The 22,068-nt window shown below is 39.5% G+C and overlaps 1 protein-coding gene across 2 annotated transcripts in view; it reads right to left on the bottom strand.

Moving 5' to 3' along the window:
* The window catches only part of MYO6 (myosin VI), a 176,261-nt gene that overhangs the window by 63,423 nt on the left and 90,770 nt on the right, over window positions 1-22,068 (bottom strand). For both annotated transcript variants that reach the window (XM_090035228.1, XM_090035237.1), the window contains exons 12-16: window positions 17,003-17,147; window positions 9,041-9,198; window positions 7,117-7,208; window positions 3,459-3,531; window positions 133-260 (exon numbers count right to left, since the gene is read on the bottom strand). In XM_090035228.1, coding sequence (XP_089891354.1) covers window positions 133-260; window positions 3,459-3,531; window positions 7,117-7,208; window positions 9,041-9,198; window positions 17,003-17,147 — 596 coding nt within the window. The remainder of the gene's footprint in view (window positions 1-132; window positions 261-3,458; window positions 3,532-7,116; window positions 7,209-9,040; window positions 9,199-17,002; window positions 17,148-22,068) is intronic.

Here is a 22,068-nt window from a genome sequence, read left to right as displayed (position 1 = left end):
GGAGCATTGCATGAGAAGCTCTGGAAGATTCTACTGGGTTTTTTGTTCACAGTAAATCCAGAGCTTAAGTGACACTAGCCTCTGTTGCAGGAACTCATATAAAAATAGCAAAGATGTCAAAAGTAAACCTACTGAGAGTCTGAAATGGTCCTTGTGTTTCTGGTGCACCTCAGAAGTAAAATGCTGGTCACTTGGCTGGGGAAGACGATTTTCTTCATCCAAGATATCTAGCACACCTACTAATTTTGCTTCAATCAAGTCTATTTGCAAAACAGAAATCAACATGTTTTCAAAATATTTAAATATGTACATATACAAATATAAATCAGCATAATACTGCATAATTATTGCCAACATCTTCACTGCAGTCATTACAAACAAATTCTACTACATAATTTAAGCCAAAAGGTATCAAATATCTGACCTGTAGAGGAGGGTCATCAATAATGGCATGGCATTTCTTGCTGCAGCTGCCAGCAGTAGAAGAGTTAACACTAGGCCATGGGTCCACCTCCATATCCAGCCCATGGGGGCTTCTTGGTGCAACTGCCAGTCACCAACTCAGCACCAGCAGGCAAGGAGTTAACACTGCCACTGCTACACCCATCACTCCACCCTGACAGTATAGCGGGTGCTGAGCAGCATTGGCCACATTAACTGATTGAAGCTTTGGGAACTGCAATGAGAAGCCCCAAGGCTAGATCTAGAAGTGGGTCATTCAACTCATGGGACATCCTACAGTGTGGATCCAGCTCATAAGAAGTCCTGCGATTTGGAACTGACCTGAGGGACCAAATTAATTTAACACCCCCAATTTAAGCAGTATCCTGTAGCACACTATGAACTTCTAACTATGATACAGAGGGATGGTAAAAGGGTGGTCCATCCCATTTGAAAGGGGCAGCCAGCCCTGTTAAGGATCTGCAGCTGTGGGGCCTTCTGCTAAGGAGGGAGTGTCCCACTGAAGTTTAAAACCCCAGAGAAGATAGCAGACAGGGCAAGCTGCGAGGGAACAGCTTGCAAGAAGAAATCAGGCTCCTCTGCTAGGGAGACAGCTAGAGTGGAAAGTGGCTCTTCTCCCAATAGCCAGACAGGACAGAGGATTTTGAGTTTGTTCTGTTTGTGTTATTAGAAACTAAGGTTAGTTTGGTGGGAATTAAACATGCCTGAGACATGAACAGCAGAGCTATCTGGCCTCCAAAAGGCAGAAGAAAAAAAAGGATCCACTTCTGGGATCACATCAAAAGAGAAAAGCTGTCTCCTTAGAGGACATGTCCACAAAAGTACTTTAATTAATTTGCTTTTGAAGTGGAATTCACAATCCTAAATCAGGTCCTTAACCCCACTGTTCAGTATGCTTCTTTACAAGCACACATTGAGCAAGGAAATGCCTAAAGTATGTAAGAGTGAATACTGAAGAAAGATATCTGAAATCCCACTTCTCTAAAAGACCTTCCTGCAGTCCTTACTTAGACATCCATGTGAGAATGGGATCCACAGTCTGAAAACCCTCCCTGGACTTAGAAATCAAAGTGCTTCCTCCCGCTGTGGACAACTGTATCCCTTTTCTTTTAAAACACGGCAGAAAGTAGGAGGTATAGAGAGTACCTAACTTTTATGCATGTTTACTTTGGTTTGAGCTCAGCTCAGTAAGTGGGAGATCCAGGGTCAATACCATCCCCTGCATGAAGTAATTCAAACTCATATCTCCCCACTTCCAGAAAAGTGCCCCGACTGCCAGATTATGGGCAAAGCGGAAGCGAGGTCATTTGCCAGCCCACCTGTAGAAGATGCACCACTATGCAGCAAACAATGCAAGATTTATGGGATGAGAAGGTAAGAGGCCAAACTCTGTAGTTGAATGATCTATCAGTTTGGGCTTAATGCAAACCAGCATACATGCCTACAGTTTTGTTTTACCTTTTTTCCTTCTTTCTCTGATCAGTTTATACAATATAGGGAAAGGAAAAAAAATCTGAGAATACAAAGGAAGAACCTTTCTTCCCCATTAACACACCATCTACTTTGGTTCATCTCAATCTCCTCATACTGCAAAAACTGTGTTCCATACATCTCAAATTAATTGTTATCATTAATTGACTTGGCCTTGTTCACAAGTCTCAGGGAAAGTGTTGTGACATGGTATAAATTTGTACAGCACCCCAGCATAATGAAGCTCAACTGCTGACTAGGATTTTTGAGTGTTGCCGATATAAAATATAGACGTAGATCTAGGATTTCCTAAAAAGAGGATGCAGGACTCCGGGGGGAGGGGGGCGGAATATAGAGGGTTATGCAGCTAACGTGTGGTGGGAGCTCTCAGGAGAGCAAGGCATATGGAAGAGTGGGGCAAGAAGCAGGAGCACAAAGAAGGGAACCCATCTGCTGCTACTGCTGTTCTCCTCAGAGCCATTTTTCCAGCCAGGGACTTTGGGAAGCAGCTGTGCAGGGTGCCACACTTGGCTGGGAACAGCAGCAGCAGCATGAAGACCTGGTCCCTGCCTGCCTTCTCTGCTCCACCCATGTCCCCTGCTGGGCTCCTGCCTGCAACTGTTTAAAGGAAGCATCTGTCCTCTACCACTACTGTGCCTGGCCAAGTCCAGCATCCTGCACAGCTGCTCCCTGCAGCCTGTGGCTGGAACAGGGGTAGCAGCAGCTCTGGAACTCTTTCAACGTCTGTATTAACCAAGGACAGCAGCTGAGAGAACAGGTTCTTCCTTCCAAAGCTTTCCCCTGCCCAGCTGAGATCATGGTGGGGAGCAGCAGGGAGTAGGTGTAGGAACAGGAAGCCCACATGACCCCTGCTGCTCCTGTTCCCAGTGCAGCCCAGCACCTTGCAAAGCTGTTCCATACAGCCCATGGCTTAAGCACCCCTTGCATCCAGCTCTACTGGGAACAGCAGAGATGCTGACAGAATGGGTGCGTATCCACACTGTATATCCCCCTGGGTCTGCCCTTATATAAATACAGGCAAATAGGAATTTTCTTCAGAGTTCCACCACATTTTTGGTCTATTACTTTAAGATTTGGATTCTTTGGTTATTTTTAAATGATGATTTCATTAACTCTGTGCATGAATTTAAAGCTTAGGACTGAAAAAATAAGTATCCAGGGTTTTGATGATACCTGCCTCTTTAGCCCAAATAGGAACTACTCAGTGGGTAGAAATAGGTGCTACTTGAGAAAGATGCAGGTCATCTAAAACAATGGTCACAGAAAAAGCAAAAAAAGAGAAGCAAGACTCCCGTCTTGGAATGGCATCCTTCCAAAAACATCCCTAAACCTAGGCAGACACTTGTGTTATCAAAGAATAAGACCCCAGAGCAGAATGTACAATACTGGAAATGTCACTGAAAAGACACAATTACTGTATTACTTATTATATTTTGCCTGCCCTAATGCAAATAATTGTTCTATAACCCTTTAATCAAAAAGTATCAAAATTTTAAAGTCCATACCTATACAGTCCTGATTATCTACATAGTGTACTTCATTGACTCCCAAACCTTCCTTTTGGTAAAGCTCTTGTTCCTAAGACAGAAAAAGCTATATAATTATTTAGGAGAAAAAACACACTGGTTATGGCATATTGTCTCATTCACCAGAAAATATTTTGGGATCCAAGAAACAACTTTATCCTTCATTATCATGATGAATGAACATACTTTGTAAAATACTTGTGTTCAGTTTCTATAATACAGTTCCATTTTCTCACAGTAGAAACAGGCAGGTTAACTGCCTGTTATATAACAAGTGTAAGGTGGTATATTTCAATAGGACAGCCATATTTAAATACTTTATGAAAAACATTAATGGGAAGAAAAAGACTCTCATTTGTAAATTTGTCTTCTTCCTAGCAAGATTACTTGATTGCTATCAAAAGATATATGAATAAACATACATCCATAGTACAAAAAAGCTTTCTAACAAATGGATATAAAAATCTTGGTCAATCTGTTTTGAACATCCCAGTTCAAGACTGAAAGAAGAAGTTGTCTTGTTTATACATTTCAATACATTTTAATTCAAAGTATGCAATTAGCTGCCAATAGGATCCTAATCTGCTAATGATCTCAAAATACTTCCTGTACCATAGTTCTTACTGAAGATTAATCACACACACACACACACACACATATGAATGCATAAAGTACTATCACACATTTGTTGATAAATTTCTTAGTTTCAGAAATACATTCTGGAAAACAGTATTATGATTTGTACATGTTTGACTTGTCCATTAAACATACCATTCCTAAATAGTAACTTTTGCCTTCAGCCATCTAAACAGTAAAATAGGAAGTTGTGCTTTATAAAATAAAATATTTTTAAAGTTAACATTTGAAACATTTTTAAGAACAAAACCTACTATGTATTTTAGTGTGTTTTTATAATTTCATTAATTTCACCTAAATTCTAATTGTGGTAATACCCCCCCCAAAAAAAATAATTTAGTAATAAATATATACCAAATTTTTTAATATTCACTCTGAACATATGGGCATAACTGCAGGTCACCCTTGACAATAAACTCTACAGATATCTTAAACTACATATATGGGCTCATCTTTGTATCTTACCAGGTACACCCTACATATATGGGCTGCCCTCCTATGGTGGCTCCAGCAGCACAGGAAATGTAGTCTGTAATTTGACCAATATCATGTCACAGTTTCTTTAATCCCCCCCATCTGATTTCCTATATATTCTAGTACTCAAACTTTATGCTTTTCATGACAAAAACAAGTTCTTCCTGGTTTTCTAGCACAGTGTGGATCTTTCCCCTCTTCATTCTAATTAAAAATGTAAGTGATAATAAAAGTAATTGGTATAGGGAGATTTGTGATATAAATGTAGTTGTGATGTAGATGTTAATATGCATGCACATACTCAACAAATGAAAAATGCTAATTTTAAAGGACAAATTACACTCTTCGAGTGTAGAGTCCCCGGTGACCAGTAGTTATGCCTTACAAGAATAACGACATAAAGAGTTGGAAGAACAACTCAAGACAGAAAGAATTGGGAAAGGGGGAAAAAAAAAAATCAATTGATTGATACTATATAAACAGTTGGGTAAAAAGGTAGGTTTTGTATTAAAAAGCTATGTTTCTGATAATTGCTTTTTTATTACAGTTATGTTGAACCACAACAGGCTTTCAAGTATGTCCATTATTTAGAGAGAATGTTTCAGATAACTTCAAAATGCACTGTGCAAAAGTAGTCCAAATCATAAGTCCTCAATAAGAACAACATAAATGAATTAAAATGTACAGTTCTTATACTCCTGTTTTAAAAATGTAAAAAATAGATAAAAATAAAAGTTAAGGCTACTGTCAGAAGCTGTGAATCCCTGCTTTCAAATTCTGATCTTTCAACTCTTTCTTCCTAGAACTCCTCTAGTTCTTACACAAAACAATTCTAATGTGTCATTAACCTGCAGACTTTCAACCAGTCAGAATTAGTGGGAAGCATCCGCTAGAGCTTATACCAGTAAGATGGTTAAATATAAGTTATGGTGGGAAACATCACCATCTTTCCACAATGCTACCTTTCATTTAAACATACCAATAAACATTAAAGTTGTTTCACAAGATATATATTTGAAGTCACTAAACTGAACCTCCATCTAAAAATGTTTAAACTATTGAAATAAGGCATGTCTGAATGCAGATGCCACCTTGACTTATTCAGGACTTGCCACAATACGTGTGCGTCTAAAACACTGTCATTTTAATTAAATATTCTTCCATGCTTCACATGGATAGGCACCTCCTCCCTTTCGTAGTGAACAAAGATTACACCTTTTCTAGAATAGGTAATAAGAGTTAAATTGGGACAAAAGTTGTGGGTGAGAAGGGATCAACTATCTTACGTAATATTCAGTGACTCCACTGATGCTGATGTAATTAGAAAATGCTCCTCCATAAACTACTGCTAGCATTGACAGACTCACACAACGTTCATTAGCTAAATACTTAGGAATGCACTCCTAATAAGTAACATAAATGTTATTAGTTTTATTTCATGGCAATGCCTTTCCTTCCCACAGGATTCAAACTTGAAGATACTTTATTTCCGAGGGCCTTAAAGAGATGTTGCCAAACAATCACCACACATCCAAAGTTTCAAAGGTGGTCGAAAGCTTTTCATGCATGCTGTAGAATATTTTGTTGGTCAAGAGATTGTACTTGGAAATGAGATACTGGACAGACTCATCAGGTCTGAGCTGAGTGTTAAAATACTCTATAGATACGAAGTACAGAATGTCATCACTCCTTAAAATACCTTCACAGAAAGCTCTCAAAGAAATATGCTTGATTTTTCCCTCAGCACATTATCCATTTGGAACAAGTAAGCCAACAGAGGAAATTGTTACTGGAACAGCAGATCACGAACCTACTGCTGACAGGGTCTGTTTTATTAGCAACTGTAGGATGGAAACAGAAATAGGCAAGTGCCCACTTTCCCTTCATGTAATGCACTCTCATCTACAAGTTCCCAGCACAGAAGTTTTGTTTCCTTTTGGGGGGTGGGAATTTGTTTTTAGTAAGGCATAGACTCCAACTGTTGTACCTTGTTGTAAAGCCTGTATTTTTCAGTGAACTATGAGGAGAGGCTACGGGACCTGAACGTGTTCAGCCTCCAAAAGAGAAGGCTGAGGGGGGATCTTGTGGCCTGTTATAAACTAGTCAGGGGGGATCAGCAGGCATTGGGGGAGTCACTGTTCCCCCGAGCACTGCCAGGAGTGACCAGGAATAATGGTCACAAGCTGGCAGAGGGTAGGTTTAGGTTAGATGTCAGGAGGCGCTACTTCACAGTCAGGGCGGCTAGTGTCTGGAACCAGCTTCCAAGAGAAATGGTACAGGCTCCTACCCTGGGGGTGTTTAAGAGGAGGTTAGATGAACATCTTGCTGGGGTCGTTTGACCCCAGTATTCTTTCCTGCCATGGCAGGGGGTCGGACTAGATGATCTGCTCAGGTCCCTTCCGACCCTACAAACTATGAAACTATGAATATCTTTAAGTAAAAATTATGAATGCTGCAATTTTATGCATCCTCTTACTTTACAGAAAGATGAGAGAGTTACTTAGACATGAAGAATAATATCAATTACCTCTTTCAGAATCCTTTCATTAAAGAATTGTTGCAGCTTTTCATTACAATAGTTAATACAGAACTGCTCAAAACTGTTGTGTTCGAAGTATTCTGAAAAATAAAAATTCACATTGTTGTGGTAAGCAAGTGTTCAGTATTCTGAAAATACACTTGTATAGTATTTGCGGAATGAGCTTCATAGTGTTAACATTTTAACATCAAAAAGGTTCAGCTCTATGACAATTTTATTCAATAAAAACTAGGTTTAACTAATTCTTTGGTTTACTTTAGTATAAAATAGAGGTATAAAAAGATCAGAAGATCATTTTTCTGATACCAATAACTTCTGCTTTAATAGTAAATACTTCACTACAAGTTACTACCATGGGGAGTCAGCCCAATGAGAATATACTGAGATAAGGTCTTTTTTGCATACCTACAGTCACTTAACACTGCAATCCCAATGGGAGCTGTACCATTAGAAGCTCCTCTATCATCACCTTTGAACCTCTCTCTCTTAGCAGGGTTTCCACAGGCCTCGACTATAAACCTGAATGAATATGGTGGGCATCCTCCACAAAATTACAGGAACATGCCCTTCTTCCATTTCCAGAAGGCAATTAAGCCCAACTAGCTTGGGGGTCATCACTGACAAGATGAACATGAGCCTGCAATGCGATGCTGCAGCTAGTAAAGCGACCAAAATGCTGGCTTACATCCATAAATGCTTCTCAAACAAATCCCAGGACGTCATTCTCCCTTTGTACTCGGCCTTGGTGAGGCTGCAGCTGGAGTACTGCGTCCAGTTTTGGGCTCCACAATTCAAAAAGGATGTGGAGAAGCTTGAGAGAGTCCAGAGGAGAGCCACGCACATGATCAGATGTCAGGAACACAGACCTTACGATGACAGGCTGAGAGCCATGGGGCTCTTTAGCCTGGAAAAGCGCAGGCTCAGAGGTAATCTGATGGCCACCTATAAGTTTATCAGGGGTGACCACCAGGATCTGGGGGAACGTTTGTTCACCAGAGCGCCCCAAGGGATGATGAGGTTGAACGGTCATAAACTACTGCCAGACCGTTTCAGGCTGGACATAAGGAAGAATTTCTTTACTGTCTGAGCCCCCAAGGTCTGGAACAGTCTGCCATTGGAAGTGGTTCAAGCGCCTACATTGAACACCTTCGAGGGCAAACTGGATGTTTATCTTGCTGGGATCCTATGACCCCAGCTGACTTCCTGCCCTTTGGGTGGAGGGCTGGACTTGATCTTCCGAGGTCCCTTCCAGCCCTAATGTCTATGAAATCTAAGTGCCTGTCAATCATGCCCAAATAACGGTCTTAATTTAGAATTTTCATGTATTTCTCAGTCAGTATATACCATTCCTCCCAAGTCTGCATGGGAAAATAGTAAGTACGTTCGGTATCTCTCCTAGTCTCATTTGTGGGCCAAAGTCAGACACCATACAAGCAAAAGCTTATTACTTAAGCCGTACTTAATACCCAAACTAATACAAGACTAAACATTGAGAAGAGACCAATCAGGACAGTGAGCAACCAGTCCTGCTGTTAAATCAAAATAGGTCAGACAGCTTTCTTGGACTTCAGTACTGCACAAATGGGACAGAATTTAACACACAGAAAAGCAGTGGCTATGTAGCAATGATAGTATTCTAAAACCATTAGAAACCTGTCAAGTTTTGCACTTACAAATATAGCTATCAAGTTCTTAACAGAATATCAAATTTCTGACCATATCCTCCTATTTCAGAATTACCAAAGTAGTACCCACTTTTTAATATATTATTGTACCTGCCATTTCACAACTAAAAAAATCAAAGAATTTTTTACTATAAAAGCATGCAAGAATCACCGCACCTTTGGCTGCTTCAGAATAGACAAAGCTATTAAGGTAAGTAGGAAATGCTGATCTAACAGAGTGCACTTACCAAAACCAGCTATATCCAGAACGCCAATGAAGAAAGAAGAGGTCTCGAATGGGAAACACTGATTTACCCTGTTTACTACGTGATCAAAAAGATGACTGTATACAGTTTTAGCCAAGGCATCACGTGCATTGTTTGCTTGTTCTACTTTCAAGGGTACCCTATAAAAACAAAAATGCAGACATTAGATTTCAGAATCTTTTCACTGCTAAACACCTCTTATAACAATCATGCAGGAGCAATTCTTTTGTTTAAGGTGCTCAACTGAAGACGCAGAAAACTTGGGTTCTTGTCCCAGTCAGAATACAGCCTGGTTAAGTCACATTCCTTATACCCAACAATCATATCTTTAAAAACTGGTAATACTTTGCTGCTTCCTAGAATTAAGGATAAAAGGGAGGTATTCCAAGACAGTAGTGATGTGTGCCATAGAAAAGGCTAAATATATAAGCAAACACAAATGAAACCAGATATTTAATAGCTACTAGTTATAGGCTGGCTATACTTCATTTTTGCTTCGATGCTTAATACTTATTTGTCTTTCCCTTATGTTCTTATAAAAGCAACAACTAAGCCTCTTTATTGGTAAAGACAGTGAAATCAAGTATTATTGTGGAAAGGTTGGATTCATTCCCAAAATACAAAGAACTCTTCAAAAGATAGAAAGGTAATCCTGGAAATATAATTTGCCATTTTTTCTTTATTTTTAATAAGCCTATACATTGCAAGGTGATTTGGTAAGATCATTTCCCACAGTGCAACAACTGACCAAAACGCCCTGCAGGGGATGCAGCCTCGGGGGGGGGGGGCATGGAAGGGGGAGGAGCAGCATTCAGGAGTGGGACTGGCAGGCAAGGCGAGGATCACAGGGTGGGGTCACGAGGTAGAGACAGCACAGGGCCAGGGTCCTGGGCAGATCTGTGATCTGCTGCCCACGTGGCCCTGGAGCAGGCATGGGTTCTGCAGGCAGAGGCATATAGGGAGCAGATCACAGCCATCACCCAGGCCTGGCCCCGCACTGTTACCACTCCAAGACCCCGGCTCTAGTCCTAAAGACAGCTCTCCTTCCTGTGCCAGTCCTCGCCAGTCTCCACGGAGACCTCAAGATTGCAACGACCACTACATTTTATTAGAGATAGTAATTAATCGTGACAGGCAATTTTTCTTCTACTCAGTACCTTCTGATTTATTTTAGAGTAACAAGTACTGACAGGAATCTTAACTTATTAACAGAGTGAAGGTGTATTTACATTCCCTTCTGATGTGTTTATCTGAGCAATTTGCTAATTCTCACATTTCATGTCAACTACAGGTCATCTACTATGGAATACAGCTGATCAAAAGAGAGGTAATTAGCCTGTTAGTCTGAAGTTGGGCAGAAGGTAGCGTATATACGTACCTCAGGCTGCCTTATAGATGTGCTCATTCATGTTCTAAAGTGCACACAATTAACCAAGTCTGCTCCATGTTCTAATTAATAAACCCCACCCCACCCCTGTGCACATGTATAGGCAGCCTTATAGACTAAGGTATACATAGAGCATAACATTTTGTGAACTAGAGCTCATTTCATCAGCTGTTTTGAAAGGACAAACATACAGCAGTGTACAAAGGAGAGTGAGTTCCTCTCTTCTGCACTGAAATCACTCCACTTTATACTCTGCTCTGTATTTGTCCTTTCACAGTATCCAATGAAGTGAGTTTAAGTTCACAAAAGCTTATGCTCATATACATCTTATTAAGTTAGTCTATTAGGTGCATATCTATCCTGTCTTCTATATAGCTACAAAAAAAAACCAAACAATTTAGAACCAGTCACCTTGAATTCCAGTATTTAAAAAATTGTAGAATTGGGTAAAACTATTTAAAAAAAAAATGTACTGAACACAGCAAAAACCCATAAAAGATGAAAACCTGGTCTTACAGTGAATTTTACACAACTAAAACTGAAGGATCATAAAATATTCATTCACGCATTGTCCTGACATTGGAAAAGACGAGATGAAGAAAACTGAATTACAAAGTCATGATACAGTGATGTATTGCTGTCTTTTCTCTCTTCTGACCCCTCTTTTCTCAATATCTACTAAAAATGCATCATCCAGGCAGGGGCAAGTCTGAGCCTCTCATCTGCTTATCTTCTTGTACCTCAGGGCATCCTTTAAAGGATCCAGCAGTACCCCGAGGGTGCCCTAGCACCATGGTTATAAAAATCACTGGCCAAAGAGGAAGTGCACAAATTCTTCCCCCCACTCCCCTATCCTCCCTCCTTCTGTTTTCTGACTGATAGGATTAAACAGGAGCATCTCCTTAAATATTGGGCTGCCTACACCAAGATGTGTAAGGAGTTTTCTGATGAAATAAAGTCTAAGGCTTAGAGATAGAGAACAGTGTTATTCACCCCAAGTTTAAGAGAAACTACTTGTTATCCCCACTACCATTAACAACACAGAAGTAATAATCCTATAAAACAAAAGTACTACATAAAAAGACTGCATAAATTCTTCTAGTTAAAACTGTTGTAATGAGCAAGAACAGTAAAATATTTTTTTCACAAAAATATATTTGGAAACTGAACTATTGTGAAATGCTTTTTGCAAATGTTGGCTACTCAAATGGAGCTAGAATAATGCTAATAAAATAATTTTACATTGGATCATCTCCAGGTAGATTACCTTGCAAAAGTTCTCATATCAAAGCTTGCAGGGAGGGAGAAAACCATGTAAATGATGCTACCATAAAGTACTGAGTTTGTAGAAGACTGTGTTTGTGTATGAACCCATTACTTCTCTCTCTAAAATGTACTGTACATGAATGGAAAGATAGCCAACCAGGTGATTATTATTCTCTTCATAAAGACTAAGAAGGACAGATAAATTTAGTGCCACTGCCAAATCTCCTTGACTTGTCCACAACAGATTAGTATTTAATAAATCCATAAAGACAGCATTAGCATCACCCTCCTACTGCTACTTGTTGGCTCTATTGTGCATAGCACAAAGTCGTTGTTGTACTCTGAGAAGACCTAATGCAGCTGAGCTATTTGTTCATTGTGACCTACTAATTACTCGTATGTTCTTCAATTCTTCATACGTTAAAATAAATCATCAGATGGAAGAAACCATGAATTTTCCTTAGATTTTATAGATTTTTATATATAATTTAATTATTGTAAGTAGCAAGAAGGCTTAACAAATTACTTCAGAAAACTGCTAGACCAGTAAGACCCATTTCACAAAATCTTAGTGCTGCCTGACCAACTTCCTTTATACATTCAGTCAACTATGTGAAAAGAAAAGTTGTTTATAAGCATTTGTTTTTAGTTGCACAAGTTCCAAACAAAGGCAGAGATACCTTTAATACAAGGGTGCGTGGCTGGTTGGGATATCAGAGCTCATAGTGATCTACAGCAGATGTCAGCAACCTATGACCCACAGGCCATATCTGTCAGCTGCTTCAGCAGATGGGGGCATTCTGATGTCAGGAGGCTGTGCCTATGCCATAGATGGCAGCTGAGAAGGCGCAGCAGCAATGACAGTAGCATACAGGTCAGAAGGGCTGGTCTGCCTTAAACTCGAGCAGGGCTGTTGCCAACCACTGGTCTACATAATTAAGCATTGTGAAAAATAGGCAATTTACTAGCAAAACTGAATTTCCAATCCTTTGAAATAACACCCATTAACACTGGAGTCTGTCATGATTATTAGTTAAAAATACATTAGTCAGAAAAGAGCTAGTGAGCATTTCAAATGGGCTCTCATGCGCCTGCTCTAGGCCCATATTCTATTTATTATTTTTATTAATGGCTCAGATGATGGAATATAGAATACACTTCACATTTTACAGACAACACCAAGATGGGAGGCACTGCAAACAACAGGATTAGAATTCAAGTTGATCCCAATATCTTGGAAAAAGCGATCTCAAAATAGTAAGATGAAATTCAGTAAAAGTGAAGTGCCAAGTACCATCAAGTTTAAAAAAAGTCTAATGAATAAATAACCGCCTATGGAAAACAAAAATCTGGGGGATGACAGTGGATCACAAACTGAATACGAGTCAAAGTGACACTGTCGCTGAGCAGTTTTCCTGAGATGGTGAGGGTGCAATCCAGAATGATACCGAGGTAAGCTGTGTTAAATATCAGTCTCTTTCTGGCCAACAAAACTATTAGTTCCTGCAAGGCTGTACAAATTAAATGCAAACACTTAATTGTCTTAATTATGCTGATTCAAATTCCATTTTTACAGTATTTATACAAGTTCTTCATATTTTCACTAAGAGTTTATTTGATTTTTTTTTTCAAGCCTTTATCCTTTGTTGCTACACAAACATCACTTGCACATTCGAAGATTCTTGATGGTATGTCATTTGTTTACAAATTTAATAGTCAGAACAAGCACTGAACCCTGAGGTAGAAGAGTGAAGATTTTTTTTTTTTTTTAAATGAAGTATACTGGAGGAACAGCTCTACTGTGAGAAATATCCAACTGGGTAGTTAGTTTGGGGTATTTTTAAGAGAAGTCTGTTGTTTCACAAACTGCTCAGAAACTAATACATGCAGATCCAATCCTCTGGTTATTTTGAAATCTATTCTCTAAACAAGATGTAAGAGTCTAAACTTATTCACAGGTGTTTCTATTTGTTCTAAAGCTTGTTTATTTGTGTACTAGATTTTTTTTCCTGCAGGATCAGATGTTCCAAAAAACTTGCAAGTGCAACTTAGTGGGCCTATAGATCAACAGGTTTTCTGGTTAACAGTTTCTTTCCTTCATAGAAGAATAGTTCTCATTTGGGCTTTCTGCCATGTATTCAGTACCCAATTTTCTTGAACAATATACAACATAATTGTTGAGAGACACTATACAGTAAATGTATTCCTACTGAAATCCCATTCAACTGGTACACCTCTCCTGGTTCTTACATATCTAAGGGCTGAAAAATAGCTATGTAGGTTTGAGGTGGCCTCAGTAGCTAGGAAGTAGCCATTCTTTTTTTCTTTTCTTTTTTTTAAAATCAATTAAAATGCTTACCAGCAGGGCAACACAGACAATGTTTGTGACACAAGAGATAAACTGAGCATGTCCGAAATATTAAAATTTAAATTGAAAAACAACCTGGGAGGTTGTTCTCATCATGGGGGCATCCAAGAATGACTTGATTAAATAACTGACCCATTTGCATTAGGCTACAGTAGGGCACCTAAGGACCTGAGGTTTGTAGTGGACTGCAAGCTGAATAAGAGTCAGTGTACTCTTTTGTGCAAAAGAGTAAAAAAGGCGAATAGCATGCTGGGTTGTATTAAACAGAATTGTTGTTAGCAAGTCTGGCTAAAGAGATGAACACCTCAACTTTATTATCCGTATTATGACCTTTTTTAAAGTAACAAGAATATTTTATTTTATGGATTTTCCCAGCATATAAACTGGCACGCTTTTGTAACTTTTTTTGCATTCAGGGGGAGTGGCTGCAAGAGTGGCGGGGAGGGGGAGGGGTGGCAGGAGTGCAGGCTTGGGCCTCATGCACAGGGGCATGCCTCAGACCTCCACGGACCCATGGGGAGCCCCATGGCCCAGATGATGGTATCAGGGCTGGATCTTGCCCACCAGACAGGAATTGAGCACCCCTGCTCTAGGTAATCTGTTCTATTACAACACTCTTGTCAATCCCGGATTAGCTTTGCCAGCCATCTTTGGACCCACAGAGAAGACAATCACAGAAGACAATCGTCTTCTGCTGTGAGGGACTGCCAAAGATAATCTGTTCCAGTGTTTACACTCTCCTAATGACACGGTTCTTCCTACTGTCCAGCCTAAAAATTTTCCTAAATGCAATTTAAGATCATTACTTGTCCTGTCCCCTGCAGTCAGAGAGAAAAATCAGCAATCACCCTCTTTATAAGCATCCTTTAGATTTTTGAGGATTTATCAACATGCCACCTTCTCCATCCTATCTTCTCGGCCCCAGACTAAATAATCCCAGTCTTCCCATCCTTTTCTTGCAATTCATGCTTCCTAGACCTTTAGTCACTTTTGTTGCTCTCAACTGGACTCTAATTTGTCCACATCTTTCTTTAAGTACAGTGCCTAAAAACTGGACATAATACATCAGATGAGAAGTCACTAGCACTGAATAGAAGAACTGCTTGCCTTGACTTGCTAACAACAATCTTGTTTAATACAACCCAGCATGCTTTTGGACTTTTTTTCTCTTTTTGCATAAAAAGGCACACTAATGACCGTATTCAGCTTGCAGTCTGCTATAAAGCTCATGTCCTTAGGTGCAGTACTGTAGCCTAGCTAGTCTTTCCACATTTTAAATTTATACATTTGATTATAGTCCAATATAATTCCAGGACTCTTGCACTTGTGCTTACTGAATTTTATTCAATTAACTTTGGGCATTATCAATTCATTTCAGACCATTCTGAATCCTAATCTTATCCTTCAAAGTACACAGAGCTCGACACAGCATTACGTACCTGAAAATTTTCTAAGTGCGCACTCTAAATCATTAATGAAAATATTTTACTGTTCTGAAACTAGGACAGACTCCCTAGAAACCTCACTTGACATCACCTTAATAAAACAGATACTACTCATTCAGCATATGCTACCTGTGATGGTATGCCTAATCATACATTTGGAAATACTTTTCATAGACAATAAATTATGTTGAAGAAAATCACTTACTAAAAAGCTTTTTGTGAAATGTTTACCACTGCATGAAAGGACTTCTCTTCTTGTAAGAGGTCCATCAACTATTTTTTTCTCTCTTTTAAATGTTGTACTATTGCTAGCTATTTAATGGCCAAATCAAGAAAGTTTACTTTTCTTAATATAAACCTATTCCATTTGTTTTTACAGGGTTCCTAACAAAACAAAACAAAACTGCTTGAAGTCTTCATTTATTGACACCAGGAAGCATGAGAATATACACAGTTTTCCAATTATCAATTACAGAAGTAGCTAACTATTTAAACAGCAGAAGTTCAAACCTTTTTATCAAGAAATGTGGGGGAGGCAACACTAGAAATGTGTAATGTTTTTCAAAGAAATGCGTTAAAAAGAAAGAGAGCAGATTCTCAACAAGACTACACTTATTTTGTGTGAAAATCTTTTAGGCCTAATATTATTGTGTCAGCAAATTCATCAAAATCTTAAAATACCTAGATTTCTGCATGGAATATGGATTTAAATAGGTTATTGCTTTATCTGATAGGTCAAATGATAGCTTTGTTGACACTAAAATCTCTGAAAAATAATTCAGGATTTACTCCAAAGTTGTTTTGAGAAAAGGCTGATTTAATCATAAAGTTGTAAACTACTCTTCAAATAAAAAAAAGTAGGAATACATATGAAAATATCAGAACATTTGGTAAAAAGAAACTTTCATCAAAAACAGGCAGCTACCATTAGTTAGAAGCTAGCATAGAATATAGCTCTTCATATCTAGGAAGATCTTGAATGGACACAACTATTTCACAATTATTTTGCACTTCAGAGTTATTTTGCATCATTGGGATGCAAACATTGACCTGAGTTGTATTTAGAAACAGTCATGCATGTGTCACACATTTTCCTTTTGTGAAACATACAAGAAAATGGCTGAGCACTCTAAATTTAATTTGAATTATGTTGTTTATATTGTATGAATATTTTATGATCATACTATCTTCAATACACAAATACATCCAATTCTCAGGAGCTGAAAGTAGAGAGAAAATGAGGAAACTACCTACCAATACATAATTTATTTACTGTTTTAAACAGGCTTTCATCAGGAAGATTTTTATTTTTTTTATATATAGAGGAAAACAACAAGACTGAAAAAGAATTGTATCAAAGTCCAGGTAGCATCTGTTTACACATGTGCATGAGAATATATTCCAGAAAAGCTCTATTATACCTTATAAAAAATTTTTTTTTGTATCGAGAACTAAACACTGGACATTTGTGAACTTACTTTATAACTGTTCCTTTGGTGCCCCCTGCTGTTGTAAGCATGACTCTAGTAGTTAAACTGACGCGTAAATCATCCTCATCCAAACCCAGCAGTTCTGCACAGTATTCTAGGGATTTACTAGATTTGTTCTTCAGAGTACATCCACCTAATGAACAAGTTCAGAAAGATTTCACAGCAGCAAAACAGAGATTATATTTAGTGTCCATGCATTAAAAAAGCACAAACTTGCAACAGTCACTTTGATCAATATTTACATTATACTAATCATTTCACAGTGGCATGTGCCGCATACTGGGCAACATCTACATGCCGCTTTATGGTGATGTTGCTACAATGCCATGTTTTAGTACTTCCAGAAGGAAGTACTAAAGCATGGTACAGTAACCACCCGTACTGTGCTGTGCACACAGCACACGTTTAGATTGCCCCGCTACGTTGCCATAGCAACATGCTAAAATAGGGAGCACACCACTGCGGTGACATAGTTGTCAAGCACGTGTAAACCCATAGCACTCGGTGTGACATGTAGATGTGTCCACTGAGGTGCAAGATACAGGTTTAAAGTAGAAAAACAAGATTAGTGTTCAGAGGGACAGCGACTTGATTCGAAAGGATAATGTTTTGGTATTCTCAAATAATTTTTTAAATTATGAAACAAACCATTTCTAATTGGCACCCTAAATCTTCTTTGGAACAGTACAGTAACAAACTGCACAAAAGGTATTCTCTACATGAAAAAAAAAAAAAACAAGCTGTGCTTTCTATACACAGAAAAACAGGGTTAGAAATGTGTCCAAAAAGAATGATGCAAAAGTTATAACTGAACAAGAACCTAAACTTAAATTTGCTCTTCAACCAAATAGATAGCAACAGATCCATATATAAACTATAAACAACAAATAAAAAGTTAACATAAAATTACCCTAAAAGTGACATGTATAAAAATGAGAATTTTCTCAGTTTCTTGGTTTATTTACTTATTTTCACTAAAGCAGAACCATGCCTGACATGCAAGGCAAAACATTTCCAGTGTTTCCAAAACTTTAACCCATGTTTACAGTGAACCCCTAGAACAGAATAGAATAGACTTAATTCCATACTACTCATATGATACAATCTGTAGCATCACCAACTGAATTAGTTCACTAATAAAAGATTTTCAGAGGGTGAAGGGGGTGAGGAGCAAGGCAAGTAGGGGGCCAGGCCCTCTTATTGGACCAACTGTATGGCTGGACTAAAAAGAAGTTAGACAAGCTTTCAAACAGAAGACATTCAACATCAGCCATGGCTACTGTTCCACTGTAGCCACAGCTGCTGGCAGATGTTAAAGGCAGTCCCACAACCAGGGTCTGAGAAATTTTATGCTCCATCCCCCAAAATTATGCAACCTGCTGTGCCCAGAGCCTGACACTGGGAGTCTGAGCCTACCCTATGCTGATCCCAGCAATCAGCATAAAGTTACCAATCAGCTGCAGGTTTGTAAAACCACAGACTAGCTGGTCCCAATTAAAATGTAGTTACGTACTGTTCTACTATATAAAGTACTCAAGCCAGAAAACTGTTATATACACTGCAGGGCTGTGCAAAGCTGTGGTAGTCGATTCAATTCGGAAGAGATTTAGCCCAATTCGGCAGCCGAATCGCTAAACCTGAATTGAACTGGGAGATCCAAATCGATTTGGAGATTCAGCCACAGACTGTACAGGCAGGCACTAGGCAGTGCCAGCGGAAGCAGGCAGGGGAGACCTGGCTTAAACCAGTAGCCCCAGGAAAAGCCTGAGCAGCCTTGTTTGGCTGTTTCCCGGCTGCCCCCCGCCAGGGTGAGGCAGGCAGTGCTGGCAGCCCTGGGAGAAGCCACAGGGGCTGGGGAGAACGATGGGGAGCTTGAGGGATCAAACCAGGAACTGAGGAGAATGATCAGAGGCTGGGGGAATGAACAGGGGCTTCCCCCCAGCTCCCAGTTTGATCCCTCAGCTCCCAATCATTCCCCCTAGCCCCAACAGCTTCTCCCAGGGCTGCCAGCACTGCCTACCTCACCCTGGCATGGGGGGCAGCTGGATGAGCAGCCAAATGAGCCGCGGCTTCTCCCAGGGCTGCCAGCTCAAGCCGGGGCTCATCTGGCTGCTACGTCAGTTGCTCCCGCTAGCACTGCCTACCTATATAGTCTATGGCTGAATAATACTTGATTCCGAATATCTTCAGATTCAACCTAATCAAATCGGGCAGTGATTCAAATCACTGAATCAAATCGCCATCCCTCTGAATCGCTGAATCCGAAACGAATGCTTTCTGCTTCGCACAGACCGAATACACTGCTGAAAGGGATTTGTATTGATGGCAAATGCAAAATTGATTATTTTCATGAAGTTCATTCCAGCAAGTACTGTGTAATATTACCTGGATGCAACCTCACCATGGAAACAAGGAACTTGTGATTTGAACACAACTTTATGCTAGTATACAGAAATGAAATCTATTTTGCAGCTGAAATCTGTTTGGAGTGGAGGAAAGTTTCAAAACAAATTAAGAGCTTGAAACCCAGTTTTCATAACCCAGGCAAAAAGTTAAGTGTAAGACTGCACTTTTGGTTAAAGAAATGAGGATGGGAATCACCAACAGTTTTTAAAGAAAGAATAATAGCAAACCAGAAAGAGTTGGAGAAAAATGTTAATTTTGCTAATTTCCTGTAGCAGTTTACACTTTTCACATGTAGTTATTGTTATACTGCTTCACTTTATATGTACATTTTTTAAAGCTATGTCTATAAATATTTTGCCACATTTTGTTAGTCATAGTCAGATACAGTTGTTCTTATTTCACCTGAAGGCTTCTGCCTTTAATTTCCAAAGCAAATACTTAACGTGTGCCAAATGATAGATCATACTAAAATACCTTGGAAACATGGCTTGGAAATCTGACAGAACCCAGAGATATTAACTAACCATGAATTTCACTATGTAACTTATGAAAAGTAAGTATTAATTTGGCACATTTGTTCAACAATGCTTTCCAGCATCACAATAATTCATTATAAATGGAGACTTTAATCAGCCTATTTAAACTGTCTCTCGGAAAAATAAATATCCTTCGTTTAAACACTTCCAAATGATGGAAAGTCTACTGCATCCTTCAACAAGTTGTTCCATTAGTCAGTTACTGTGATGGCTTAACTGTAGACTCAGGATTTCAACATAAAAGCATGCTAGTTTAGCAAATTATTCAATACAAATTCCCAGAATTCTACAAATTAAAGAACTGTGTTAAAGGGTCAGTATATGTGCCTATCTTCCTATCTATATTTAACAGTGCACGTGTTTGTACATGTATATACATGCACAGATGCATCACTTGATCTGAGCTCTCAAGAAGCCGAGAAGCTTTTGCCAGAAGCACATTTTCTATTCCCCATAATTCTAAAAATAAAGGTGGAAGTACAAGAATACAAAACGGAGGTCTGCTTTAAAAGGTTAAGATGGTTGTGGGAAAAAAATATATATATATATGTACAATTTGCTTGGAAATAAGATACTCCACTGGAATACCAGCAACTAGACTTTAAATAAGGCTGGTATACAAGGGCTTCAAGATCAGCTCCAAAGCAGCTAGGTTGCAGTACATACCCAGTAGCCTATGGACACTGAAATATAATAAAAGAAACCTTATGTGTAACATGTTAGAAGGAAGGTAGCTATGGACTACCTTTAGGGCTGAAGATAAATAACAGATATAGGGATGCTTCAGGAATTAAAAATAAAGTGGCACTGGGTTTCTCTCTCACCAACTCTACCTGGAATCTTGCTCATGTTTTTTTCCAACACCCGTATTCATTCCCAGCGTTCAGGATTAGCAGGTCTATAGTTATAAATTCCTAAAAATAATATTTAAAGCCTTCCTCTATGCACGTATTCTACCAGTTATATACAAGTAAAGAAGGCCTGGTAATAGATGCAAGTAAGGCAGAAATTAATATGTTAAACTGTATTTTGTAATTTAAAATGCACACAAATTTCACAGAGAAAGGGATTGTTTAGTTTTGTGTTTTTAGCTTCAGGCAAATTCATGGTGTAATAAGACTCAGGTTGTCTTCAGTTTGGTCCAAGAAGAGTGGCAAAAGTGATTTAAATATATAAATGGGTAGCAAAATTTCTAACTTACCACCACTGCCAAATAGCACAGCATGATCCCATTTCCCCAGGACCATTTTAATTTCACTTCTTGAAGCCTCCTTATATCTTCCATTTATCTGCTGCCCTAAAGGTAGTCAACAGCCACCTTCCTTCTAACGTGTCATACATGAGGTTTCTTTTATTATAATACTGCATCACTGCCATATTTACTTATTTAGAAGATGAGGCTTTCCCTCCCCACCCATTTTAAGAGGAGACTGGACGGCCCCCTTGCTGGGATCACCTGACACCAGTTGTCTTTCCTGCCTAGTGCAGGGGGCTGGACCCAATGATCTTGCGAGGTCCATTCCAGCCCCTAACTATCTCTGAATCTATGAGCACAGACCCCTCAGTCTCTCACACAGTCCCTTCTCTGGGTCCTCAGACCCCTGGTCTTACTTCTTCCTGGCTATTCTCTCAGCCTCTGAACCCTTCTGGTCCCACTCTCTCCTTTCCTTTTCTGGTAGGGTGTGGTCTCTTAGCCTTCCCCCCTCTATGGATGACACACAAGGTAGCAGCAGCTGAGGCTTTCAGGCACCCTGTAAGTTCCTTTCTTTGAGGTGGCAATGTGTAGCATTTCCCCAGAGGCACAGGCAGCCCCACCATGCTGACCAGCCCCATTAGGGTGCATTTTCAGGTCTTACCCAAGACCAATTGCTAAGCCACCCTGGTCAACTACCCTGGCTTCTCCTGGGCTCCCTTCTGATGTCACAGGCCCTCCTGAGCTACAGCCCTCTGGAACCATGGTTCAGTCTCTCCTCTGGGCCCCTCAATAGGTCACATACACTCTCTCTGGGCTTACCCAGACCCCTCAGTAGGACACCTGCCTGCACCCCCACTCTCTGGGTTCACCTGGACCCCTCACCAGGTCCCATACACTCGGCCCCTCTCTAGGAGCTC

Source organism: Crocodylus siamensis, chromosome 1 (assembly GCF_052110815.1).
Source record: "Crocodylus siamensis isolate JL-2025a chromosome 1, ASM5211081v1, whole genome shotgun sequence".
Lineage (NCBI taxonomy): Eukaryota > Metazoa > Chordata > Crocodylia > Crocodylidae > Crocodylus > Crocodylus siamensis.
The sequence above is the reverse complement of the archived record's forward strand: the minus strand, read 5'-3'. Positions and strand labels throughout refer to the sequence as shown.